Raw genomic sequence first — 15846 nt, 5'->3', positions numbered from 1 at the left:
ACCAGGTGTTGAGCGAGGCATATAACAATGCACACTTTAGAAGCAGAGGGAGATCATCATCTGTTCATCGTCTCAACATACAGCTGATGGGTTACTCATTAATCAATGATTAGATGACAAATAAAATAAGTTACATCAGCACTGACAGGATAAAGACTCTAGAAGGTTATAAGAGGGGGGATGTGACAAGCTCAGTAGTGAAGTGCAGAGATGGGGTATACAGGACGCAATCTGCAGTTAGATTAGGTTTTAAAGAACATAATAGGATGATTAAATGCTCCTCAGTAATCTAGATGTTTATTGGCTGCTGTCACCTAGATGTACAGCTTGTTACAGATTTCTTTTTCAAGATAACTCCTTGTTCCAAGACATTACAATGCAACTTATTTTTAAATATGTTTTATGCATTGGAAGCAAAGTGGTATTGTCTGATGGTAGAAAGGGGGTGGTCATACTTGTCTACTATCCCGAGATCCTACTATCCAGAGATACTACTATCCAGAGATACTACTATCCAGAGATACTCCAACATAGGCAGCACAGACGGTGTAATGGTTAGCGTTACTGCCTCTCAGCACTGAGGTTGTGGGTTCAATTCCCACTACGGCCCTAACTGTGTGGAGTTTTTATATTCTCCCTGTGCCTGCGTGGGTTTCCTCCGGGTGCTCCGGTTTCCTCCCACACTCCAAAAAATATACTGCTAGGTTAATTGGTTCCCCACAAAATTGACCATAGTGTGTGTGTGTGTGTGTGAGCATGTGGTAGGGAATATAGATTGTAAGCTCCACTGGGGCAGGGACTGATGTGAATGATAAGATATTCTCTGTAAAGCGGAATATGTGTGCGCTATATAAATAACTGGTAATAAAAAAAATAAAAATGATCTTGGTATAGTAGACAACTCTCCTGCATGCCATCTACTTCTGCAAGGAAGTGGGCAGGGCCACGATTTGCTGTGAATTGTGTCATTGTAGTCCTACCTCTCGCTGCAAATGACATGAATTGTAACATATTCCAGCAGTGGCCGAGTTAATAAAACAAGAATTTTAATTAAAAAAAAAAAAAAAAAATTGCTATGTCAATAATCTAGCATATCTACAGTCTACTCTGAAAGTCTTACAGTACACTACACCTTCCCTATCAGATTGTTTTAAAAATGGACTAAAAATAACTTAATTCACATGAGTGCACCACAACAGACTGTTATTGTGGTGCACTCTTGTGAAATGTTACTGTCCAACAGCCAAACATTTCATTAGACTTAACTTATAGTTAAAAAACTGTACTCTGAGCTCATTCAGACCCGATCGCTAAGCAGCGGCCGCTCGCTGTTGCCGATAAATCGCACATCTTCGCAGGCTTATGGTTTGCAATGCGCGTGCGCAAGCCAGTCTTAGAAATCGGGAATCGAGCGCTCGTTGCACACAGACTGGGGAGTGGATGCGCGAACACAGGCGTGTCTGGCCGTCAGAGCGGAGTTTAATGGGTGTGCATAATTAGCAAAGTAGCGTCATTGAACATGTCACTTGGTTGTTGTGTGCGAGTGACAGGTGGGAGGTTTTATAGTCCTGCTTACGTTCACTGCCATCGCTATCTAGGACATAGAGGGCGTCCTTACACCGCAAAGTGCGAACGCTTGATTTGCATACCCGGCCCCTTTTGCCAGCGAGCGGCCGCTGCTTAGCAATCGGGTCTGAATGAGCTCCTCTGTCCTTAACTTTCCCTTTAATCATTCTTATCCCACTACCTCATACATCAAGTGGTCCCCACACCTCAATTGTTATTTGTGCCCGTTAGTAATGGACGCCTGACAGAACTATTCAATTGAAATTGGGTGGGTATATGAGCGCTGGTATTTTTATTTCATTTGGTTTGCATCTACGGTCATTCAATCAATAATTATTGACTTCAGTAACACTTGCACCACTATCTACCAACATATTTTAGATTCATAGGCCTTTATTGTACATTCTTACACCAGCGCTCATATACCCACCCAATTTCAAATTTTACCAATTTTGAGCTACAGAAATTCAAGCGCAAACGAGAACCACTATATCCCTATCCCAAGAACTATTCAATTGTTGCTCCCATCAGCACATGTGCCAATTTCTGCTCGCACCCATCTGGAGTGGCGAGCAGAAATCCGCTGGAAGTTGCGTATTTGGGCGCACTCGCCAGGACTCAAGTTTAGCCTCCTTACGCAGTTAAACCCAATGCATTTGAGTGGGACAAGTCCACACTGCAAAATATTTTAATTACTTTGTTGGGTGCCAATTACTTATCGCTGCCCAATAAACAATTGAATTCCCACCTTCGATTACAAACTCTATTGGGCAGGGCCATCTTTACCTTTTGTTTCACGTCACTGCACACACTCGGTCTGTAACATGACCTCCTCAATGTACAGAACGGTGAACAACGTTGTCGCTTTACAAAGGATGAAGAGATGATGATAATAATAATGCATGCCTTTATCTATGACTTTTTTGTATTATCTATTTTTTTCACCAAGACCTTCATAGTCACTAGGCAGAGTTGTCTATTTTTGTTACCCTTAAGGCAATATCCCTTCAGGTCAAGGGACCATCAGAGAAAAGCAGAAATAATCACGAGTTCTTGAAACCATACAAGATGTCCACGTCCTTTGAGCACTAAACCACAGGACATTAAAGATCTGTGCGGTCTGGGTAAGGGGTTACAAAGGAGGTCAGAGAGAAAGTGCCTCTCGGCCCCACATACCACAGACTCAAAAGATATCTGTAAATCAGGTCCATGCTCTCTAAAAACATCACTGACTTTTTTTCTTACATCTGTTACTGAGTTCTATTCAAAGGTTCTTATTTGTTTCACTTTAGTTTAAAGATCTCACAGTTGTGTAGGCTCAATAGAACATAAAATGTGTCTTATTTCCCCTCACAGTGAAAATAAAACCCTTTGATGAACACAACCCTTAGTCTCAAAACCCATAATCCTGTCTAACATCTGACACGGAGTCTCTTGAACACATCATAATGTTGGGAGGTTTGATGCAGCAACTTCTTAACAAATCAAACGGTTTCTTATAACTGATGGAGACTTTATAACATCTTGTCATGGGTTTTAGATCTAGCATTAAATCTCACCAGATACAACGCCGTCTTTCCATAGAGTAACGGGGACAGATTATGCTACAAGCCTTGAAGTTTTCCCTGTCAGTAGGCGGATGAAAGGTTATACAGAGCACCAAGATATAAAAGGGAAAAGAGGTCCACATTTGACTCTCGAGGGTGCTGACCGCAATAGGCGGGCTACTGTAGCATCCTGACTGCACACTAAGGGGTATATTTATGGAAGTGCGGGTTTTTAGAAGTGGAATTGTGGCCCATAGCAACCAATCAGATTCCACTTATCATTCAACTAGCACCTTATAGAAGATAACTAGAATCTGATTGGTTGCTAAGGGCAACACCTCCATTTCTATAAACCCAAACTGAGTATATACCATAAAGGGTATATTTACTACTCACTTTACATCAATTCATGGCGTGCTCTACAACAGTGGTTTTTCGAAACTTACTCATGCCTCACCGATCGTGGTTGACAAAAATTACAGATGGGATCATTTACTATGGGCCGGTGACAACAAAAATTTTCTAGCGCCACTAATCACAGCGATAGAAAATCTATTTTGCACCCATTTAAAAATATTTTGCAAAGGCAGCTGAGGAATAATCAGTTTCCCAGCGATGCAGGCTGGCAGTTAAGAAAGTACTCTTGCCATTTTTCCAGCCAGACCCGGTTCACTTTTGCTGTGGACTTGGATAAAATATGAAGAAATGCTTTATTTAAATAATATTTTTTTCCCCTCTATCGTCAGCTATCTTTAATAATATTTTCATTCTAAGATGGTGCTAGCAGTAAAAAGCGGGTATCCGCTACCTGATTAAACAGAGCGATTGACCGATAACGACATTGTCATCGTTCACTCGTTTGTTAATCAGGCAGAAATCGCGCAGCTTAATGTCAAAAACGACCAGCGATGCACGCTCCCGCTGGTCATTTTTGACATCTATCATCGCCCGAACATGCTGGTTAATCTGCCGATAATGACAGATCGGCTATGTTAGGGGATAAGGGAGGGTGCCTACACTGAACGACTGATCGTTTAGTGTAGGCAGAGCACAGACTGTGAAACAAAGTCGTAATCGTGCAGTCTTTTCACAGTCTGCTAGTGGATGTGCTCCATTAGAGTTTGTGATTGGACATGCACTCCTACAATCCTTAAGGCTATTTTTTGCTAAAGAGCACCCCACCTGCGATAACCATCCCCAGATGGTAGAGGGGTTAGTACATTAGCAGATGCCCTGTATTCTGTAAAAATGGCTGTTTTAGACAAATAAATGGGCTCTATCACTTTTGTAAACAGCCCTAAGAGTCTGGCTAGTACACCACCACTATTTCTTCTGCAATAGTTTCCACAACGAGAAGCTAGCACTTTCTTATCCCAGAGGCCCATGTGGAATAATTATTGTCCAATAATCTGATACCAAGCACAGGTGGGTAAGGCTTGGGTAAAGATTAAAGACACATGGGGGCGATTCAATTCAGTGGGAGTTAAATAGCGCTGGGAGGAAGCTCACAGAGCTATTCAATTGACCGCGCTGCTAGAGCGACTAAATTATTTCTTCTCGCACCCTCCTGAGGGTGCGAGGAGAAATCCAACTAAAGTGCCAGCCGCGAGGCTGTTTTCCGGCTTAGCGCGGCGCTAACAGCCTTGCGGAAGGCACTTTACTCACAAAACCGGCATTCTCTGACTTTACTTGTAAGTGTCAGACTAAACAGCGCGCTGAATTGAAACGCTCCGAGACCAACTTCCCAGCGCTATTCAACTCCCACTGAATTGAATCACCCCCATTGAGTTACAGCATGTGGGTCAATTTCTGTAATTTTATCAAAGAATCCTAAATAAAACGTGTCTAACAAATTGGCTATGACTGTTCTTACATAGCACTAGTGCTGGTAAGGATTGAAGCTATTTCTTTACAAATTCCCAGGCTGTGGGCTATGACACAATCGTTGCAGGACTCTGAGATACTCAGCAGCCGGCAGCAACTCTACTTTATGTTTTTAATAAACTGTAAAAATTAATGAAGTGAGCTTGTTAGAGCCAGAATCTCGTTAGAGAGAATTTACACCGAACACCAGGAGAATGCTGAGTAGGCCTCAATGTGCAGTAAGCAGGAATTAAACCCTATTGCAGCCCCACATAAGCGCAAGTAGACTAGCGACATATGTTTATTGGTTGGCACACACTCTATATTATAGAATAAAAAAAAAATTGCCTGACCTTTTTAGAATGATTGGTTCAGTTTTGCCAGTTAAAATTGAATATTAAGAGGCACCCTAAATAATTGCAATTTCACTTCATAAAGTGACATAACACAGGATTTTAAAAAAAGTAATTAGAATGGGTATAATGAGGGGGGCTTCACACATGTATCATTAACTCCTGCCAGTCTCAATGCGTGATTTGTTGAACTAAAATTACCAAAACTTCCCCCCCCAAAAAAGAAAAAACTCAAAGAGGCAGCCTAAATATTTAGCAGCCATGTAATTAAAAATTTATTAAATTAAATTAATTAAAACCCATTGCAAAAAAAACCTCCCCAACCGCTGGACCTCTTAGAGACATTCTGCAAACTTGAATCCACATCTAACCCATCTGTCCTGTTCTTCATATCACTCCTGTATTCTTGGTAAAGTCTATACATCTAGGCTCCCTGTCACTCTTCAACCCAACTACTCCCCCTACTCAGCAAAATTACTGCTTAGTCAATCTTTTGTCCATTTCAATGCCCCATTTAACGGTGTATAATCCCCCTATCAACATGCCGTCCACATCGCTATTGTGTCCTCCCTCTCATCATTACACTGTAACAATCAACTACCCTTCATCGTTATAAATTTAATTAATCCCTTGGTCATCAATAACCAATCACCCACATTATCCCTCCCAATCCTCAGTCAATATTAACCTTCCTTCCTGTATCATTAACCCCACCACCTTGTCATCTTATCATTAACAAATCCACTATTAATTACCAACCCCCCCTTTCACTCATATTCACGCTGTTCCTCTGGATTTACTCAGAGTAATTGATCCTACCTCAGTTTCCGTTTGAAACTTCTGTGCCACCATGAAGCCTGAGCTCACTTTAGGAGATCTGAGATCACCAAAGATAGTTAAAATAGCTCAGACTTCCGAAACTAATGTCAGGTCGTGTTCCATGTTTATATTATGATGTTGAAGAATTAACCAATCATAAATGGTGGGTACATCAACAATGAACCAAATCTTATTGCATTAAACGGAGGACATCCTTTAAAGCCAACTGGAAGTTTTTTAAACAAAAGGAAATTCTAGTCCTCTATTTAACCAATCAGGAGCAATCTGAGGAACTAAAACACACACATTGATGGACAGTTTCTAGAACCAATCGGAAGTTCTAAAAACATTTTTGACGATCAACAAGATTTTGTAGCCCAACGGTTACTAGGAAGCACCAATCTCTGGATGAATCAAACGGAACAAGAAAGGTTTTAGGTCTTGTGCACTAATATATATTATATAGACACACACACACACACACACACACACACACACACATATATATATATATATATATATATATATATATATATAGATGTGTATACATATATATAGATATATATATATATAGATATAGATATATATATATAGATATATATATAGATATATATATATATATATACATACACACACATACACACACACATACATACATACATACATACATACATACATACATACACTGAAGTGTCAATTTTGAAAATGTGGTATTGTATCCATAAAATAGAATGGTCAATAATATTGTTTTAGACATTACATTTTTAGATTTGTTTTTGTTAAAATGTTACAGTAATACTGCTTATCTTCTTTATTACAACATTTAACACTACAGTTCTCTGTATCCATTTTTTATATATATCCTAAAAGTGTGGAGTTGTATACTCTCCCTGTGCTCTGTGTGGGTTAACTCCAGGTTTTTTTGTTTCTCCCGCAATACAGGTTAATTGGCTTTTGATAAAATTAACTATAGCGTGACTGTGTTAAGCAAAATAAAAGGCAGGCGCCTTTGCGACAGGAACTGAAGCGAATTATTAAATATTATCTGTAAAAGGGCTGCGTAATATGTAGGTGCTACAAAAGAAACCTTAATAAACTGAATGCTCGCCCGCAGGGGGTCACTGTAACTGTGGGATACGGACGTGAACTGGTAATGACTAAATCTTCTGTGTATAAAGGTAACGTGCCTAAAATATTACAGGTTGAGTCTCCCATATCCAAATACTCCGAAATACAGATTTTTTGGGGGGCTTGACTGAGATAATGAAACCTTTGATTTTTGATGTTTCAATGTACACAAACTTTGTCTAAGGCACAAATTATTAAAAATATAGTTTAAAATTACCTTCAGACTGTGTGTATAAGGTGTATATGAAACATAACTGAATTTTATGTATTTACACAAACTTTGTTTGAACCACAAAATTATTGAAAATATTGTAGATAATTACCTGCAGGCTGTGTGTATAAGGTGTATATAACAGATAAATGCATTCTGTGTATATATTTGGGTCCCATTCCCAAGATATTTATTTATGAAATGCAATTAATCCAAAATACGGAAAATTCCATTATCCAAAATACCACTGGTCCCAAGCATTTTGGATATCGGAAACTCAACCTGTATTTAGAATTACCTAAATATTTTTTCTAATTATAAAGAAAATAAAATTTCATGGTTTATGGTTTGTATTTTTCTATATTCAAAATATAAAAAATTTAAATTTCTTTTTAAAATTCTTTTAAATGAAAGTTAACAAAATATAAAGATAATTGACAAAACTGTGTATTGTAGGATCATCTGGTTAATGGGACGGGTTTCACTGTTTAAAATGTTAGACTACAGCACGAGTGAATTCAGTAAATTATACCGATATATATGAATGTTCAGATCCATTGGTCTCTACAGCTATTTCATCACTGATTTGAGAAGTCTGCAATAAAATCCTCATTTACAAAGCCCACTGAATGCCGTCACAAAACGCCTTGCAAAAGTGTAAGCGCAACTTCAAAAGACCACCTCGCTCCCACTTTAGAATCTCTCTATTCATTGGATAAACCTGATCGGCCTTGGTGTGGCCCAATTCATTATTTAATAATGAGACTGGACATGGATTAGATGTTGGGTTTGCTTTTAGAACGTGGAACCTTTGTATGCTAAAAAAAAAAAATAGCTTTAGAGTAGGGGAAGTGTGCTTATGAGAAGGTGCAAAATGCATACCCTTAAAAGTATACATTAAGACATGGGTGTAACTACCGTATGTGCAAGTAGAGCAGCTGCTATGGAGACCAGTGCTGAGTGGGGCCCATCTAAATAACGTGTTATACACATTTTTCAGCATTTGGTGGTGTATAGGGGCCCTTATAAACTTTTTGCTATGGGGCCTTCAAATACCTAGTTACGCTCCTGCATTAAAACCTCTGTCTAAGAAGAACTTTTATCAAAGCCGCTGAACCTTCGGTGATTTCAACTGCTGGATTTTAAGGAGCAATAATATTTACAATACTAGTAAACAGTTAGGTTTTGTATTAAATATAATTGCCCCTTTCATTTCAGCGGTCAAAACCACAGCTTTGAAGAGCACTGCTTAGTAAATTTACTCCCCCGCCTTATGCAGGCATTGCGCAATAATCTTTTTGTGGAGCGGAAAGGGTCAGGCTTTTCCCATACACTGCAAGAAAGGCCACTAATATACACTCTGTTTAAATATGCCAAGTTACAATAAAGTCTCTTCACACTTTGGTTTAAATTTCCATAACGTGACCAGAGGTATTTAAGGGGCGGTGCAGAGGTATTTAAGGGGCGGTGCGGGGATAGCCGCCATTCCCTGAAACGGGGGAACGGCGTGTCTGCCCCGTTTTCCGGGAGTGTCAAGGACAGGCACTGCGCCGACCGACGCAGTGTCCTGGCCTTGCAAGCCGGCCTGCCTAAGTAAGCTGTGGCTTACTAAGCTGGCTGGCGGCTCGGCGCCGTCCACACCATCTCGACCATCGACAACCGATGGTCGCGATAGTGGTTGCAGTGCTGGGATCTCAAGTGCAGCAGGGGGTGTCGTGCAGCTTTGCAATTCCAATCGATGCTGAATCACCCCCACTCTGTCTTCATGTCTTAGTGAGGTCACTGCTTCTTGGTTATTCGGTAGGATGCAATCTAATGCTCACAAAAAAATAGCGTGTAGGGGAGCGTGGCACTTAATTAAATCAAGACGGATAAAATGGAAATCTGGGCGCCATTTATAAGGATTTGTAGCTTCCAACTTCCCCAGAAGCCACCCTAGACTAGTTCAGAGGACAATGCTTAAAAACATAGGTGCAGTTCTCCTAATGAAAGCCTGAAGAACATTAATATACTCATCATTGTGAATGTTTTATAATCGTAAAGAAAAAAAAAACTTAGGTATTTTAAAATATTACATAATAATTGTGGTGCTTATAGTGTATCATTTACTGTAACTGTGCCTTTGATCTATAGAATACTTCTGCTGTTTAAAATTGTCAAAAGAACTGGTTCGTCTAATAGAATTAATACAGTACCACGCATGTGTTTACAAGTTTAGAACAATAATGTCACAAGTGGATTGGAACAAGGGGCATAAAAATTATGTAACTAAATTAAAAAAAAAATAAAAATGGACTTTTCAGTACAGCTAATACTATGGTCACTATTTTAGCATTAAAATGTATCTATACATAAAATAAAAGTCCCTGGTAGGAGTCTGTCTGTCCGGGCTAATCTTGAGAACCACTGGACAGATTTTGATACAGTTTTCAGTACTCTATAGAGCATTTGATGAGGAAGGTTAAGGTGTATGAAACATTAATGTACAACAAAAGGGAGCAGAGCTGTGACTATTTTAGTGAAGCAAGTCAATTAAAAAAACAACAAAAAAAAAAACGGACGTCCAAGCGCTTTTATACAATGTAGAGCAGGCCTGGCCAACCTGTGGCTCTCCAGATGTTGTGAAACTACAAGTCCCAGCATGCTTTACCAGCTGATCAGTGAGATGGTATGCTGGGACTTGTAGTTTCACAACAGCTGGAGAGCCACAGGTTGGCCAGGCATGATATAGAGATTATCCGGTTTCTCCAGAAAAATTGATGTAAGCCCTGTTTACTGATACAAAATTTCAGTTTTTCCCGTTTATCGTTCGTGAAAAACGACTTAAATTTCAAACGAGTCCAATTCCCTATAAAAGAATCTGCTTTGGCATGACAATAAGCACAGGGACAGACATGTGGCTGGAGTTGACCTAGGTGGAGACTTTTTCTCATGGACAACTTTACGTGGCCCCTTTGCGTGTCACGTCAATGCTAAATCTCTTCGTGTTGATGTCAGGTGGGAATGTTTTAGTTCATTAATGCAGAGTATTGGATCACTTATCTAGGCCACATTTGTGCTGTAGATTGCATTTCACTTTTCAAATAAATATTTGCATTTGGCACACATCACATAAAAGCAATAAGGACTGGAAACTGGTAATAAGCACTTTAAATGGGTGGGAAGGGACAAGCAAAGCATTTTGGTGAATATGACGCATGTAATGAATTAATAAAAACAAAATGGTTGGATGAAAATGGTACACACCTTCACTGCGAAGCAGAGGGGTTAGGCCACACTAATGTTAATGTACCTGGTAACACAGACACAATACAACGTGTACACACACATTGTCACATACCAGAGCTTTGAAGTTGCTCATAGAACGAATCAGGTAAGGCAGAGTTTTCTGAAGACCCTTGGAGACTGGAACTTCTCCCTGACAGAGACAAGATACACTGTAAACTCTCTGCAGATGAGTATGCAGAACACCTTCAGGTCTCCTCCTGACACCACGACACACACACACAGCTTCAGTCACAAAGATGCTTCTGCAGAGTCTGTTCACGGATTCATCAAATCATCAACCTGTTGTGTGCGGAGTTAAATAGCTCCACATCCTGTAATCAGACAATTACTCACCTCTTACTGCGTCCTATTGTGCTTACATTACAGACCCTTTGTCTTTCACTAGAAGCTGCAGCTGTTAATTATAAAACACAGAGCAGACTAGAAGCTCTATAGCAAATTAGATGCAGATGCTAATACTTCTTCTTTGTAATGAATCTATGAACCGCAAAACAAATCCCACATGTTTTAGGACATGTAAATGCACTTACTGATTTCCTATGGATTCATTCAACTATGGCGTCAATACTGAAATATCTCATTCTAATCATTTATCCCTTACCGCCTCACTGTCAATTTTACCTATATTACCCACCACAACTTCCTAATAACACTAGCAAGCCCAGCTGGATACAGTGCTACCGCTAAACCCTGCCACTGCAAACCCCCAGGTGGCCACAGTGCCACTGCAAACCCCCAGCGGTCCACAGTGCCACTGCAAACCCCCAGCGGTCCACAGTGCCACTGCAAACCCCCAGGCGGCCACAGTGCCACTGCAAACCCCCAGGCGGCCACAGTGCCACTGCAAACCCCCAGGCGGCCACAGTGCCACTGCAAACCCCCAGGCGGCCACAGTGCCACTGCAAACCCCCAGGCGGCCACAGTGCCACTGCAAACCCCCAGGCGGCCACAGTGCCACTGCAAACCCCCAGGCGGCCACAGTGCCGCAGGCTCTTTCCAACACTCTCAGCAACTAACTTCCACAGTGATAAACTTGTTTAGATTTCTTCATATATATATTTTTTAAACAACTTCCAGGTGAATCTTGCTGTCACCCCTTACCGTTTCCATTCCTTTTCCCCTCATCCCAGCAGATGTACCTTTTTCAAGATTTGTTGTACATACAGAATGCATCCAATTCGTGAAATCACTATGGTTTCTGCAATTCTGCAGCTACATATTACATATACTATTTGCAGTGCCCATAATTCCAGCTACGGCTGGAATCATCCTAATTAGTAAAGTAAACTGGCTGCCCAGCCTGGTTATCAGAACACTCATGTACAGAGATCCTTCTGAGAATGCACAGCCCACATATTCCCAGCCAGAAGATTAAATACCATGCATGCACACCTGCCAAGCAAAAGAGCTGGCATTAGGGCTCAAGCCATTGGCAGCAGCCATCTGGTTGTAGCAGTGTGTAGGTATGTGGGGCAGGTGTGATTGTAGATCTAATTCTGACACTGCAAACAAAGGCATGAATAGAACAAAGGCTGAATAGGAATACGCAGAGACACATATATACGTTACACAATAACACTAGACAATTAAACGTATACTCCTAAAACGATATGGACATTTTTAGATTATCTGGGCATCTCACACTTTTTAGAACATGGAGTCAGACTCCGCAAGACACTGTTTTCTTACTTCATGTATCCGGCTCAGAGGAGTAAGGACCTTTCCAGTTTGTAGCAATAGGTTTATACATGCAACTCTTACCTATGGCTTGCCAACATTTTTGCAGAATGTGACAATGGAAACTAGTGGTGGCCAATAGACGTCCTCCATTTCTGTGCTAGCTAGTTATTGACCATCGATGGTTACCCACTGAATGTCGATTGTTTTGCCATCAGCGCAGAGATCCATTGGTTGTTTGAAATCAATGGCTGAGAAGGTGTCCTTTCCAGGGCAAAGGCACAGAGCTATGCTCTGCCCCCAGCATCCTGTTCAGTCCCGACCCCTTCTCTGAATGATCCTTCCGTTAGGCCCGCCTCTCAAAGTAGGAACGCCCACTGATGGATCAAACCATCAATTGTTTTATGCCATCAATTGTTTTTTTCCCGCACAGTCGCAACTATGGAAAAAGACACTAAAGCAGTCGCAGCAACATGCAACTCAGAATAATTCAGATTGTGTGTTATGATTGTTAATTTCAGTGACTTAATGGACCTGCATTCAGAATGTTCATTAACAAAAAACACAGATTACTATAGACAACTACAGTTAAGGTGCGTATCCACTTGCCGATAGACATTATGATTACAACATTGTAATTGTACAGTTGTTCCTCATCCTGTATAGTGCCTACACTAAACGGTATGTCGTTCAGTGCAGGCACCCATCCTCATCCCCGAGCATGCACAATCTGTTATCGGCAGGTTGGCCTGCATGTTCAGGCGATGATTAATGTGGAAAACGACCAACGGGAAAACGCATTGCTGGTCGTATTCTATATTTTAATGCCCGATTTGTGAACAATTAATGAGCGATTGAACGATAATGATTTTAATCACCTAGTGGATACGCACCTTTAGGCGAATACCAGGAAGGACATGTAAGATAATAGTATTAGTAGTATGGTAACGCCTTAGACTTATGATATTTCAAGTTCTATGCTGCATACACCCTTATACCTCTCCATTGAAAAGCCTAGTAGTCAGGTGGTGATATTGTGCTTGCTTAGTGACAATATATTACACCTAACCTCAGACACTTGTGCACGTCACAATGTGACTAGATCAGTGACATTAATCTGATACAGCAGATTTCTCCACTGCTTCCGTGCAGCGCAGCCAAAGGCAGTTTATAATTCACAAATAGAGCTCCAGTCTTTAGACAGACTAATGATCAAATAACTTGGCGCTACATAAATATTCCTCCACCTTCCTTACCAAGTTAAAACAGGCAGCAGCCCCTCCCTGGATAATCCAGGACAGGCAATTAAGCTCCTCACCAACAAGAGGAAACATATTTTGTACTTCAAAACAAAATCATTATTGAAAACCAAAAGAAAAACGGTTTTCCAAGACAAAATATTACATTAAAGGGACATTCATTAGCTCCATATAGTATGCCACCCTGAAAATATTTATGCACTATACCTCTAGGGTCTTTCACTTAAGTACAACATTAACGTAAAAATCATTGGCTTTTCATGAGCTGCTCAGTTCTAATAAGCAAAGATTGCGACACCCAATCCAGGGCAAAGAAACAGTGATTATTATGTATGTGAAAGTTTAGACCCACAGCTAACAAAAACAAGCTATAAAAGACCAGACCAACCCATGTATAATTTACAGTGTGTCAAGGACCCACCTTGTCTGTACAGATTCATGTGTAAAGCTGGTCATACACAGGGCCTGATTCTGAGCCGCTCGTAAGCGGCCGCTCGTTCGCTCCGAGCGATGTTTGCCCAACTGCGCATGCGTACGGATCGTTATACGCATGCGCGAACCAGTCAGTGCAGCCAAAATTCGTTTGTTCGCTAAACAGCGAATGCCTGCTATTTTGAGTGACAGGAGGAGGCGTATGTGGGTGGTAACAGGGGAAGGTGCTTGAAAACGGGGAGTGGAGATCCGAACGCAGGCGTGCTTAAAAGGTCAAAACGGGGGTTTTAAGGGTGTGCATAATTAATACAGGAGTGTCATTGACCACGTCACTGGGTTATTTTATAGCCAGAACTGCTCGCAAGATTGCGGTAGGAAAAACCAACCACAAGAATAGTGAGCAGTTCATACGCTGGTCGATGTACTCGATTAATCTAATAAATAGCGGACATGACGTAGGATGCGAGCGGCCAGGGGGCGTATTTTTCCAAAAAACGACTGCAAGTTTTGTTCGCTCGTTCAGACCTAGAGGCGTGAACAGACCGCAAAGAGCGAACGGTTCATTTGAATAACCACCCCTATTTTCTGGACGAGCGAGCGCTAATTGCGTCCGGCTCTGAATCAGGCCCACAGTCACATGTCTTCCTAATAAGACAATTACACATCACCTCAACTATCTCCACTAGTGGTACAGTCACGATTCCAGGGCTCTGTACCACCTTCCTGATCGGCACTGCATTGCCCCGACTGGCCAGGCTAGTATGCTGCTGCTCTGAGAGCAAAGGGAACCAGGTGGGGGACAGTCCAGCACACTGAAAAATCTAGGCACTCCCCCATTATGTGGGATCACCCCTTATTGAGCACACTTTACACTGTTGTCCCTCTGCAGCCACTACAAATGATGGGAGGTATGCACTTGAAGTAATCTAACTGTATAGCCAGAGCGACCACAACCTATGGAAGCTACTGAAAATAGGTCAGAATTCATAGCACAGGATGAAAAATCAGAAGCCAGGAAGTTGTGCAGTATGTCAGGTCAAGTCATTTACAGATGTATACATCTAGCTGCCTTGCGCGTTAAACAGCCCGTCTACTCGCGCCATGCCGTGGCACACCTTGGTAGCACTGAACGTCTTTTCGTACCTTTTCTCCTTAATATGTGCTTTATTTGCAAAGTGATGTGAATCGGTAGCACAAGCAGCTTCTGCAGATTAAAATGATATGCAGCATTCCTATATTCTGTGTGCAACTGTGTTTGTATGCAAAATGCTACGTTACAGTGTCAGCGGCTATAACACTAACGTAGCATTTCACATATAGTTACACCCACAGCTACACACAAAATATAGGCATGTTGCATATCATTTTAATCAACAGAAGCTTCTTGTGCATCCTAGCCGCATCACTTTGCGATTATTACACATTTTAAGAAAACAAATTGCATTAAAAGGCGCTCTGCACTACCCAGTCACACAGCGCTCACGCGTTGTGTATCGCGACTTGTAGCGCACAGTGGATAGATGTTTGTGAACACATCTATATATTATTGCCAAACGATGGAAACATTTACCACATTCGGAATGGCCAGATCTATGAACGTAAACAAAATATACAGTAATACATGCTTAGGGGTCTTATGAACTAAGCCTTGGAGAGAAAAGTGGATGAAGATAAAGTACCAACCAATCAGCTCCTAACAGTCA

At 41.1% G+C, this 15846-nt stretch overlaps 1 protein-coding gene across 5 annotated transcripts in view; it reads right to left on the bottom strand.

Moving 5' to 3' along the window:
* CADM1 (cell adhesion molecule 1) overlaps positions 1–15846 on the bottom strand; it is a 288245-nt gene that overhangs the window by 126525 nt on the left and 145874 nt on the right. For 4 of the 5 annotated variants that reach the window (XM_088481358.1, XM_088481359.1, XM_088481360.1 and 1 more), the window contains exon 2: positions 10828–10905. The exons of the other annotated variant lie outside the window; for it this stretch is intronic. In XM_088481358.1, the coding sequence (XP_088337484.1) occupies positions 10828–10905 (78 nt within the window). The remainder of the gene's footprint in view (positions 1–10827; positions 10906–15846) is intronic. 5 annotated transcript variants of the gene reach the window in all.

The sequence above is a fragment of the Taudactylus pleione genome, unplaced genomic scaffold (assembly GCF_031769625.1).
Source record: "Taudactylus pleione unplaced genomic scaffold, aTauple2 ptg000270l, whole genome shotgun sequence".
Classification (NCBI taxonomy): domain Eukaryota; kingdom Metazoa; phylum Chordata; class Amphibia; order Anura; family Myobatrachidae; genus Taudactylus; species Taudactylus pleione.
This window is presented reverse-complemented; position numbering and strand designations above follow the sequence as displayed.